The sequence below is a fragment of the Leopardus geoffroyi genome, chromosome B1, assembly GCF_018350155.1.
Source record: "Leopardus geoffroyi isolate Oge1 chromosome B1, O.geoffroyi_Oge1_pat1.0, whole genome shotgun sequence".
NCBI classification, from domain to species: domain Eukaryota; kingdom Metazoa; phylum Chordata; class Mammalia; order Carnivora; family Felidae; genus Leopardus; species Leopardus geoffroyi.
The window spans coordinates 99,138,843-99,152,102 of record NC_059327.1 but is presented as its reverse complement, the minus strand read 5'-3'; the positions used below and the strand labels follow the sequence as shown (position 1 = coordinate 99,152,102).

The 13,260-nt window shown below is 33.9% G+C and overlaps 1 protein-coding gene across 2 annotated transcripts in view; it reads left to right on the top strand.

The window, feature by feature from the left end:
* Positions 1 to 13,260, top strand: part of FAT4 (FAT atypical cadherin 4) — a 175,711-nt gene that overhangs the window by 84,106 nt on the left and 78,345 nt on the right. For both annotated transcript variants that reach the window (XM_045468084.1, XM_045468076.1), the window contains 2 exons: positions 7,429 to 7,690; positions 9,231 to 9,581. In XM_045468084.1, the coding sequence (XP_045324040.1) occupies positions 7,429 to 7,690; positions 9,231 to 9,581 (613 nt within the window). The remainder of the gene's footprint in view (positions 1 to 7,428; positions 7,691 to 9,230; positions 9,582 to 13,260) is intronic.

Below are 13,260 nucleotides of genomic sequence, written 5' to 3'. Positions count from 1 at the left end.
TGTTTTCCTCCTTCTACTGGGCACTACAGACAGAAATCTGGGAGAGCTGACTCTGGCAAGAATTCTTACCCTTAGCTGGCTTCCGCCAGTTTTTCCAGGATCCATCTGTAGCATTTTACCAGAATTTGGCAAGGTTTTTCATTATTTTAATTTAGGTTTCCCCTTGGCTGTTTAAGAGAAAAACAGCAGTTTACCAGAAAATCCCTCAGAGTTCCATCAACTTTGGGAGATCCCCATTAGCAAAGAGCCCTTCTTCAAGAGTAGACATGTGGTGTCTTTAGGGTCATTAACTTGGCATACTTTTGCTTTCGCTTAAGGGAATTCAGACACAGGATTACTAGAATGAGTACTCAAATAAAGGAGAATAGAGGGAAGCAGTGAGACTTACATCAACCTTATTTTTTGTTGTTGTTGCTTTGTTTTGTTTTTAGGTACTTTTTGTATCTTGAATTTTTCATTAACCTTTTGCAACAAATCTTTTAATGAAGCTATTTTGGAATTTGGAGACTTTTGAAGGTTTTTTGTATGCCAATTAAATAGGTACTCCATTCTGTTTCTTTGATTTGGGAGTCTTGGCTTTTAAACACACTTCTTAAATGATCTTACCTAATTGGAACATTCCTCATAATGGCCACTGTAATTCTAGGTTATAATTACTTTGAGGGCTGGCAGCAGTTTGGCGGGACCCTAGCTGCAAAGGGGGTTTAACCCACATTTTTTTGTCCAGCCATATCTAGCTGGCTAATTGGGTGTGACCCACTTATCTGCCCCACCATATCTTGGGGCTCCCAGGGTGACAGATACCAAGCCAAGTTCTCAGAACACAAAACAAACTTAAGAAGATTTTGCTATTTTTGTAGATGGTTATTTCTTCCAGGATCATAGTTCTTAGACATAAAATAAACAGGTGTGCCGGAAAGTAGCAGAAACTCTTTAGATTTTAGACATCCCACGTTATTATAATTACTTTTTTCAGCTAAGCTTTTGGGTCTCTCGGAGCCAAACTAATACCTAAAAGGGATGTGGCTCTGGGTTGGTGACTGTGCAGTGTTTTACAGTGTACCTCATTGCATGGAAATTTGCTTGAGATTAGCAGATGGTTTAGTGTCCTTCTAACTCATTCCATGACCAACTTATTCTAACAGACGAGTCTTTGATTTAGGTGGTAAGCATATACAATAGCTTTTAAGTCTTGACCCATGCCCACCAATTTTTGCAGCTTTTTGGCCTCTGAGATCCCTGTTAACAATAACTTTTATCTACACAAAACAAGACAAACATGTGCCTCCTAACATGCCAGCAGCAATCAGATGTTACTGCAGACTGGCCAAGAGAAGGCCAGGAAATTATTAGCAAATGTATTGTTTTAGGCAAGGTCACCTTCCTGAGGGGAGCAGAAAGGGTCTATTGGGTGGATTATCTCACTAGCCCTGACCAGGTAATTCCATGTTGACTGGTTAAAAGTTAAATTCCTCAAGGAGTTGAAACTACAAATAGATTAAGTATTAAGTCTTGGTTTGTTAACATAAGGCTTAGCACAAGGGACTCAATTTGGGGCCTGCTATATCCTTTTTAACAATTAAGAATTTTTCTTTCCTAATTCCAGCTACCTTAAAAGTTATGTGACTATATTATTATTTATAGCTATGATATATCAGCTATTATTTAGTAAATACTTCATTTTCTTACAACTCTTCATTGATGATATATATTTGGCTAGCTCAATTCATAAAATTTGATGAACTTTTATTTAGAAAAGTAGTAAACCTATGATCCAGCAATTGCACTAGTAGCTATTTACCCAAAGAATACAAAAAAACTAATTCAAAGGGATACATGCCCCCCCAATGTTTATAGCAGCATTATCAACAATAGTCAAATTATGGAAAGATCCCAAATGTCTATCAACTGATGAATGGACAAAGAAGATGTGTGTGTGTGTGTGTGTGTGTGTGTGTGTGTGTGTACATACATACACAATGGAATATTCCCCAGCCATAAAAAGAATGAAACCTTGCCATTTGCAATGACATAGGTAGAGCAAGAGAGTATTATACTAAGCAAAATAAGTCAGTCAGAAAAAGACAAACACCATATGATTTCAGTTATATGTGGAATTAAGAAACAAACAAAAAATAATCATAGGGAAAAACAAGAGGAAGGAAAACCAAGAAACAGACTCTTAACTATAGAGAACAAACTGATGGCTACCAGAGGGGAGGTCGGTGGGAGGATGGGGTAAACAGGTGATGGGAATTTAGGAGGCACGTATTGTGATAAGCACTGGGTATTCTGTGGAAGTGTTGAATCACTGAATTGTACACCTGAAACTAATATTACACTGTATGTTAACTAACTGGAATTTAAATAAAAACCAAAAAAGAAAAAAAAATATGTGAAGAATCAAACAAAATAAAAAAGAAAAAGAAAAAAATTAAAAAAAAAAAAAGCACCCATGGGGTGCCTGTTGTCTCAGTAGGTTAAATGTCAGACCTCGGCTCAGGTCATGATCTCATGGTTCGTGGGTTTGAGCTCTGCGTCTTGCTCTGTGCTGACAGTTCAGAGCCTGGAGCCTGCTTCAGATTCTATGTCTCCCTCTCTCTCCCTCACTCGCACTCTGTCTCTCTCTCTCAAAAGTAAATAAACATTAATAAAATTTTTTAAAGACAATTCACATTAAATAATTGTAACTGTAATGACTCTTATTGGTTATTCTTTCAATAGGAATGAGATAAACAAACTTCCTATATTTTAAGTGGTTTATTCAAAGAGTGAAGCAATAATCATGTTAATTATGATAAAAAATATTCTAATGGGATATGCTATTCTCTTAAGAACTGATTATTTGAAAGAGACAACAATACTATGATGTTCATAGTATTATAATTTTATATGCCCCTCTGTTTTTTCAAGTCATGACAAATAAGGTTTACTACAAATAAAGTGCTGCCTGCCTGTTTATTTTTCTCCATCTAGCTTTGCTGTGTGTGCACGTGCATGCATACTTGCCTTCAAGTTTATCTTTTGAGATGTTTATATTTACAATGAGATCTGAGGAAAGCTGGGAAGGTCCTTATGTCTTTAGGTATTTATATCAAAATTATTTTAATGCACTTTGTTTTATTTCTATTGAGCTTATTTTTTAAGTAAAAAAAAAATGTAAGTAACTGTGTAGGTGTTATCACTTAGACATCCTAGTATTAAAAGCTACTGAAATGTAAAATGATGGTATCTAGGATAAGTAAGAAGTGCATTTGGGGTGAGACAAGGTGTGGAGTTAAAGGGACAGGAAAGTGTAAGCTTGTACAGAAAAGGGAAATGGAGGTTGAGTTTTATGCCTGAAGGAATAAAAATCACCAAGTACTTTGTAATCAAATCTCTTGATGGGGGGCGGGGGGGAGGGAAAGGCAGGAGAAGATGGGAGGGAGGAAGGAGGTTTACCTACAACTTTAAAAGAAAGGAAGATATTTCTGTAAAACTGCTCTTGGACTATTATGTTTTTAAGGATTAAGCTCATGAGGTTGCTTTCCTTCTTGAATATGTTTTTTCTTAAAAATTTTTAGGAGCCTTTAAATGATTGCTGACTCTGTCAACTCATGACATGAGGAATCAACATTTCTTTGGCCCTATGCCAGCTGGAATGGATACCTCAGCTTTCTATGGCATTCAGAATCTGGTTGTTTCCTTTTTTGAGTGGCTTGCAAAAAATTAATATTAATGCTTTTAGATAAACCTTCATTCTATTTTCTACTCTATCCTCAGATTTTTACCTCTTAGTTGAATTTGAAAAAAAAAATATATGTATATATTTGAAGTGTTTTCTCTCACCAAACCATGGCTGTTTTTTTCTTCCTCTAGTATGAATAGAATTCAATATTGAATGCAAGGGATTTCTTTTAGTTAGCTTTGCAGTCAGCATTAAATTGTTGCACAATTATCCAGTGGATTGGTTTTAAAAGATCAATAGAATTATTTAAAACACTAATATTACGTAAGTTATTAGCAAACTATGTGTCAATAAATTATTATTTATACACAATTCCTTAATGACTAAATCAAACATCTAAGTATTAGTATGTTAGAGAAACTCTAGTCGGGCACTGGAGAGTAATGCCTGGGTAAAGGAATCAGTTTTAGGAAGCAACATGTACATGTTGAACTTAATTTAAATATCATTTGAAACATATGTTGGACCAAGATACACATCTTTCAGAAGCACATGACTTTGTCAGTCTCTTGTTTCCTTTTATAAACAGAATTATTATGCTTGTAATGGGCCAGGATACTCAAGCTTTGTTTCAGAGTACCATACTTGTTTTTGAAAATACTACTTAAGGTTGTAAAATGCATTTGCAATTTATAGCTATTTACTTTTAGAATTCCTTCCACGTGCTTTTGTCTCTGTGGTTCCTCAGGAGAGTAGCATGTTTTCAACCAGCATTATTTCCACTGCACAGCAACTGAAATACGATATTTGTTTCTTGTGGTATTGCTGATACTGCATATTTTAGATATTAAATAAATAGACTTTTCAAAAGACCTAATTAAGTCATTACTCTTGGCCAGACATTTTCAGACATTCACTAGAGCTATTAATTCACTGCATCAGCTGATTTTGAATATAAAAAGATTGTTGTATCAACATATTTTGATGCCTTTGTTTCTGTTCATAAGAATTATCTTAACTTTAGGAGTATTAATTATGACTGTCACTATATAGACAGGACATATCTAAATTTCAAACCATTTGTGTAATAGCTTTAAGTTGTCTTTTTTTCTTTGCTTTCCCCTAATTTCCAAACACTTACCATTTTAATAGGTAAGAATTGAATGTAGCTGTTTTCATACCTGGATTGCTTTACTAGAATAATGGAACTCTTAGTGAAACAGAATAAATAGTATAGAATGTGGTCAGATTAGAAGTCTAAAATTCTTATTTGAATGTTTTTGTTAAACCATATAATTATAATAAATACGTTAGATACTCCATGTACACCTGAATATACAAGATACATGTGGTTTTGTGTTAAACTCAGCTATTCCATTACCAAATTAAAACGTGCTTTGAGGCATTCACTTTACTAAATTTTAAGATTGGCTTGAAGAATGCAGTAGAAAAATATAGCCAATCCCACTGAACATGTATTTTGAAAGAGTATTTTTGTCTTTGGCTTATAGAAATCATACCCTTAGGTGTTTGGTAATGAAGGATAAAACACATCTAATATGTGGAGGAAAAGATGTATGGAAACCGTGGGTGCTGTGGTCTCCCAGCATGCCAGACTTCTAGTCTACAAATCCTAAATTTCAGGTTTTCCCAATATCCTTCTTGAGAGTTCTTATCCCGGATATTTTGATAAATAAACTTCTAGAGCTTAATAATTGTAAAAAAGATATTTATTTTATGTAAGTATATTTAAGTAAAAAAGTAATTGTTTGAAGTCAACAATTCCGACACTATAAGTCAGTGTCAAAACTTAACATATATGTATTATAGGAAATGAGAAAACATATTTTTTCCCTGCAATATATAGCAACTCAGTTGTATTTTCATTTAAAGTTTTCATTTACAGGAATCTCAGTCATCAAATGAACTTAATCCATTATATAAAAACAGGAATAAAGATAACAGCTATCACTGTTATATGCTTTCTGAAGGATCATTCTAGGTGTTTTACATGTGTTAACTCATTTAATCTTCACAGTAGTCCTATGTGGCAGGTAATGTTATTATTCTGATTGTCCAAGTAAAGAAACATCGGCTCATTGGGGCTAAGTATAAGGACCAAGGTGGAGCAGAGATTCAACCCCAAAAACATCAAATCTCATCCAGTGCAGTATATAATATTCAATGTAGTATTTTAATTATAATATAATTAAGAAATATCTAAATCAAACTGCTTATAATTTCAACATTGTACTGTCAAGTTTATATTTAATATATGTTTGAAAATACTGTATTACCAAATATGTTTTGAAATAATATATGTAGAATATATTTTAAAATACTAGGAGGTCGGCATTCCCCATCATCAAGTCCACATGGGTTCTTTAATTTTAATTCTTCTAAACTTCTTCATTTTTGACTTTGCTAATATCTAATCTTTCTTGAAACCTGCCCTTTAAACTCAGTGAGTGCCCATCAAGTGATGCGCTTAGGGCAGTGTTTAGCACTTAGTGAACACTGAATGAATGTACCGTTTTTCTCAACCTTTTCATGTCCCCTACTAACTTTCTAGTTTAGATTTCATGTATTGAGGGTCACAGCTCAAAGGTCTAAGAGAACACAAGAAATCACCTGCTCTCATTTTACAGAACATGGACTTGGAACTTCAAAACCTTATAGATTGTAGAAGGTTTCACCTTGAGGAAATGAAGCCCCAGTCCTTTGGGCCCAAACTCTCCTCACTCTTTCCCTTCTCTGGCCTCTTCCCACTCTAGTCCCTCCTACATTATCAACAGCCTTGAAAGATTGCTTCCAATTAAGCCAAGATTAGTGTTTTCTTGGCCATAAAATTCAAACCAATTTGTGTTGCAGTTGAGATTCTCCAAAATATACCCATAACCAAACCAAGAGTTTGGTTTGACCTTCTTCTATTCTTCATTTAAACTCTTTCCTCTAACAAACTGTTTAACAATGAGTAAGCCAAACACATCATTTTCCTTTCTTCTGCACTTTTGCTTAAACTCAAATATTCCCTTAGTCTTTGCTTTACAAAAAAAAAAAAAAAAAAAAAAAAAAAAAAAAAAAAAAAAAAAAAAAAAAAGGAAGCCATTCTACAAACCCCAGTTCAGTCCATACACATTCTCCATTAGTATCTTCCTTAAAGAAATCAACTTGGTTCTTACAGTGGTTATTTAAAGCCTCCCCCATTTAGTACTTGCCTCATTTAAGTACCTTCTCATACTGAATCAGAATGATCATGAGCTCAGAGTCAGGCAGAGTTGGATTTGAAATCTATGCTAACTGATGCAGTGTGACTTTGTAAGTTACCTAGCATCTCAGAACCCACTGTCTTCATTTGTGAAATGGCACCTCATGGAGTCGTGAACTGAAGCGAGATAATGCATACATAATGCTGTCACAGTCCCTGGCACAGAGCAAGCCTATAGCAAATCCTCTGGTCATGCGATTAGTAGTAGTGTCATTTGTATTTTCTGTAGCGACAACTTGACTTTTTTCTATGTGTATATTTTATGAGTTAAAAGATATATATCTTATACTGATGGCTGATATTTTCTGTTATTTAATGGATAGGTGTTGAAAGACTATGTAATATACTACTTTGGGTGGTTATCTTTTGAAATCTTTTAATATCTTATAAATGAAAGCCCAAAGCCTCACTTTGTCAAACACATACTCAACATAAAGAATGGTGCTCTTACTTTTCTACTTCTAACACGTTCAGATATGGGTCTTTTTCTTAGGGTGCGAATGCTCTGGTCACGTACACTATCATTAGTGGAGCTGATGACAGTTTCCGCATTGACCCCGAATCTGGAGATCTGATAGCAACCAAGCGGTTGGACAGGGAACGCCGTTCCAAATATTCCTTGCTGGTTCGGGCAGATGATGGCCTTCAGTCCTCAGATATGAGAATTAACATCACTGTCAGTGATGTGAATGACCACACACCCAAGTTTTCCAGACCTGTGTACTCTTTTGACATCCCAGAAGACACAACCCCAGGTAAGCGGCACACCCTTAAGTGTATTTTGCCAACGTCACTTTTGACTAAAATTATGGGATATGTAATGACTGCTCTTAAGTAACTAGTTTTTATTGTATACTACTAGGTATAAAAATAGATGTGCTAGATATTTTAGTCTTTTAATTAACCTTCTTTGATATAGTTCCCAAGTGAATTCCTAGACTTTGGAGAACAAATGAAGTTAGCAATTCATCTAATTACTAATTACAAATATTTCTGTTTCTGAAAGTATTTGTGATGAGTTGTTAATTTTCTGTCAATGACCATTTTGGTACTATTTTTCCACTTTATACTCTGTGATATTTCACATCCCACTTAAACATTTTATGTGTTAATATTGTTTCTAAATGCTGACCTCTAAGAAACTGGTCATTTAATATGTTGTAACTTTGCTACCCCTGCATCCATTCTGAATTAATGTACTTTAGAAATGCATTTGCAGGACAGGACTGCATCTTTATTTTTAACATATTTTAAATTGATTACAAAAATTAAAATAAATGGATACTGTAAAAGTGCCTAATATACTTATGGTGCTATGTCTACAAAGCACAAAGAAAAACACATGAAAACCTGTGAATACTGCCTTTAACACTTAAAACCTGTGTGACCCAGGGAAAGTTAATTCATATCTCTTAGCCTTAATTTCAAGTTCCATAAAATGGAAATAATAATTCCTGTTGGAATTAGAGTAAAGGTTAATTTGGAGAATATATCATAGTGTGCTAACACGGGGCTTGGGAAATCGCAGGTACTCAATAAGTGTTAGTGGAATCTCAATCCTGAATTGTCGCCTTGCCTCTTTGAACATATTATGTTGTGATTGTTGAGTTTGAGTACTAAATATCCATATTTTCAGTGTGTGTACGCTTCATTTCAATTATTGGAAATTCTTATCTAAAATTGAAATTTTATTCTGAATTACATTTGGAATGATTTTGCGTAATAAGGCATATGTTACAGAAACTCATTTGACAAAGAAATTAAATATTTATAGGCTACTTCTCACTGCAGTTTTCTCTTCCCTCCCCAACATGAGTTGTGCGCATCCTTCATGAAATTACCATCACGTTTATTTCTGCCTTAATTACAGCAATGACCACATGAGCTATCAAGTGATATCCCTTGAGCATAAGTCTGAATTATTGCTTGGGACCCACACCTTCCTGATACTAGCAATGGGCCCCAATAGAAGTCATTGCAGTCACCAATATGTTCATGAATTGTTAGTGCCAAGCAGAAAAATAATGTCAGAAGTAGTATTATTTCTCCAGAACATTTACACTGCAACATAGAATTTCCTGAGTATTTAATATGCTATATATTTCATTAATATTTGGGAAGATTGGTATCGGTATTAATGTAGAAATCTGCAGAATGTTGAGTTCCCTCTATTTTCATAGTGATTCTCTGGTTAAAATGTTTTACTGTAATAATAAAATTTGTTGGCGTCTGCATATAGTCTCTGAGTAATACCTTACCTCATTAATTTTAGACCATTAATTTATTTTTTGATAGGTTCATTGGTAGCAGCTATTTTAGCTACAGATGATGACTCTGGTGTGAATGGAGAAATTACATATATTGTGAATGAAGATGATGAAGATGGCATATTTTTCCTGAATCCAGTTACTGGAGTCTTTAATTTGACTCGAGCATTAGATTATGAAGCACAGCAATATTATATCCTCACTGTTCGAGCTGAAGATGGTGGGGGACAATTTACTACCATTAGGGTGTATTTTAATGTACTAGATGTAAATGATAACCCACCTATTTTCAGCTTAAATTCATATAGCACATCTTTAATGGAGAATCTACCTCTAGGATCTACTGTTCTTGTGTTTAATGTTACCGACGCAGATGATGGTATGTACTTTATTTTATACACTTAAAATTTCACTAAATATGACCTCAGATTTATATTATGTTTATTTACTGTGTTCAGCTGTCATAATTTTTTTTTAATATAGGTCCAAAAAGGAATAGATTTATGATTTAATTATAGAGGATTAAAAATCTGAGTACTTTATAAGTTAAATTCTTGTAACAGTTACATAGCATGCATTGCTATCATTTCAAAAACTTTGTCTTCTGGGGCACCTGGGTGGCTTGGTTGGTTAAGCATCCGACTTAGGCTCAGGTCATGATCTGGCAGTTTGTGAGTTTGAACTCCACATTGGGCTCTGTGCTGACAGCTCGGAGCTTGGAGCCTGCTTCGGATTCTGTGTTTCCTTCTCTCTCTGCCCCTCCCTTGCTCATGCTCTGTCTCTCTCTCTCTCACTCTCAAAAATAAATAAACATGAAAAAAACCTCTTTATCTTCCTTTTTTACAGTATTGCAGTTTAATAATGTAGAAGTCATAAAACAGTTTTTTACTAGGCTTCTGTCAGATTAGTAAAAATATTTGTCTACATTTATAACTTTAACATAAAGGATAAAATTTGGAAGCAAAAGGAAAACCAACATTTAAAAAAATACTTAAGAATGCATAATTAGTTGTATATTTCCAACAGAAAGCTTCTAATAATATTTTAGCAAGCTTTCATGCTTTGACTGAAAAGATAATTCCAGATCTCTTTAACTTATGCTATATAATCAAGTTGAGATTTCACCTTAACTCTAGACTTTACATGTGTTTGATTTTATTTATTGCAAAATCATTTGGCAAACTTTCTTTTAAAACATAACTCTCCTGGCCTTTATTCTAAAACCTGTTTTGTAAATACACATATTATATAATATAGCACTAGAGATAACATTGTACATATTATCAGTCTTTAACTAATATGTTTGGAAAGTTAATACCTTGTTTCCCCTTTTATTGGATGAGTTAGATGTCCTATCTCTTGAGAAAACAAGGGGCAGAACTTTCAAGAGGAAATAGGTCTCGAGCCTGAGGATATGCCTAACAACATAGGCATATCAACCTTAATTTAGAATTTCCTGGTTCTTACTGACTTGGATGATTAATGTAATTTCGGAATACCATTGTATCTCAACATTCTCCTCTATACTTAGTTTCCTTTCAGAATTGTCTAGAAGTGTCACTGAGAGATATGACAGGCAAAAAGCATTATTTTATATATGTTTCAATTCACAAAATTGGAAATACTTTCTTTAGAGTTCATTAAGTGCATTTTGAAGTTTTCCCCTTTTATATACAAGCACAGTTAATATTGGTCGCAGGTATATATCTAAAAAAGAAGTATCTGTAATTCTAGTACTACTACTATAGCTAATAATAACCAATATTCGTGGCATATTTAGCATGTAACTAGTCTTGGCCTAAGAACATTGCTCACTCTATTTCATTTACACCAGCCTAGCTCTGTGATTGGCTCCAACTGGCATTTATATACAATTGAGCTTAATCCCAATTTTGGAAGTTGATGTCTGTATTATAACTTTCATTAGTTTACCTGCTCTCTGCATATCAATATCTTATTTGTCCTTATGACTGGTCCTGACTTTTCTGTAGTGAAGAATTTTTTTTGCTATGTTTCTTTGTGATTTATTTATTATGCACTAGAGAGTGACCGTTGCTTCACAGGACTGTGTGTTCCTCTGGATTAAATTTTATTTTTCCTCATACCTTCAAATACAGAGAACTGCACAAGAGCAAATAAGAAACTTTCTTTGTGAAAGCCTGTTGGAATATTCCTAAAGCAATATATTATTCACAGCCATATATTAACCATTGACTTCAACTTACTCTTCATGCATTTCTTTTCCTTTAATTGTGTTGAGTAAAAGTTTCAAGCTACATTTTTCCATTGTTTTAGTTTTGAATGTTTTTATCACTGTAATTTCCTGTACTTTGGCCTAAAATATAGGACATGGTTCCTATTCTTTCTGAATTTCAAGGATAATGATAAGACTGAACCAGGGTAACCTTCTTTGTTTAAAATTACCAACTCAATCACACTAAATAGTTCTCAAAGTATTTCACAGGCAGTATTATTTAGACATTTTTTTAAAAAATAACAAATTCGGGGTACCTGGGTGACTCAGTTAAGCATCTGAATTTAGCTCAGGTTATGGTCTTGCTGATTGTGAGTTCAAGCCCACCTGAGGCTCCATGCTGAGCATGGAGCCTTCTTGGGATTCTCTCTCTCCCTCTGTCTCTCTCCTTGCCTCTCCTCCACTTGTTCTCTCTCTCTTCCCAAAATAAATAAACTTTAAAATAAAATAAAACAAAATAAAATAAAATAAAATACAAAACAAATTCATCTAAATCTGTGATCAAAAGGTTCCTGATGGGAGAGTATTGTCATTTGAGGAAATTTTATATAAAAATAAAGTTAATATTTTCTGATTCTCCAGCGTTTAACCTAAAATTTTAGGTTACAGAATTATTTAGTAAAAATAGGTCAAATATTTTACTATTTTTACAATACAAATAGTATATGTATTAATCTCAAGGCTTCCCTGTGTACAGTTTAAAAAAGTATTATATTGAGGCAAAATGTTATAAACCGAACTTAATGCAAATAAACTGGCTTTGGTAGTTATTATGTTATTCTAGAAATAAATGCATATGATTTTCAAAATATTGGGAGTCATAGACTGTTTTGAGAATAGAGCAATGGTAATTATTACTGAATAAGTTCACCTGTATATGCTTGGTACAATTGCAGGCATTCAAATTAAAGAAGTTTCATATTCCATTGACTTGAGGACCTTTTTTGAAATCGCTTCATAAAGCTGAATGCTATCTGAAACAGTTCTGTGCCTTACAGCTGTATGATAAGTTGACAAATGGCAGTTCATTGTAGCCTAATTAAATCATGTTTAGGGATTGTGAATAAATACACACATTTCATCACAGAACTATATACCTATGTTACGTGCTATATTTCCTGGAACTAAATAATTCTCGAGACTGAAAAAAACAAAAACAGAAACAAAGACTCAATACAACCACACATGCACAATAAAACTGCCAGAAAGAATCATGCGCCTAAACCACTTTCAGAACATTGAACACAAATGGCTAGAAATATGAACAGTTTTTAGTTTAAAGACCTGGTGGGCTATGAAATCCCACTAAACTCAAGTCCCATTGCTTATGGGTAAATTACAGAATTTTAAAATAATGTATGCACTGTTTCGTGATTCGAGTATTTGACGCAAAGGACAGAGAGAGACAAATGATATGAGCTCTGTATTTTTTTTAGGAAACTACAAATCGTTAGGGAGAATTTTGAGCTTCTCTCTATCCACATCCATTTTCTAGCTGTAGAGCACATGCCCAAAGTCATTTAGAATTGTCAGAAAGGAAAAGTCCTTTTCTTTATAGTAAGGTAATATATGGGTGGCTCTTGTGGCCTGTAATTGCAACGGAAAGGATTCATGAAGTTCCTGAGATGAGAGCTGTTTTTCAGATGGTGGTGCAGTATTTTGTGCAAAGGTTGTTGTATTTTTATGTTTATTTTCTCAAAGATGATTGTTATCATGAGTTCCTCTTAATGTTATTATCTAATATCAATATTTGTCATTATGAACCTGAATATAAAATCAAATTTTTCTTTTTTTGTAATTCTTG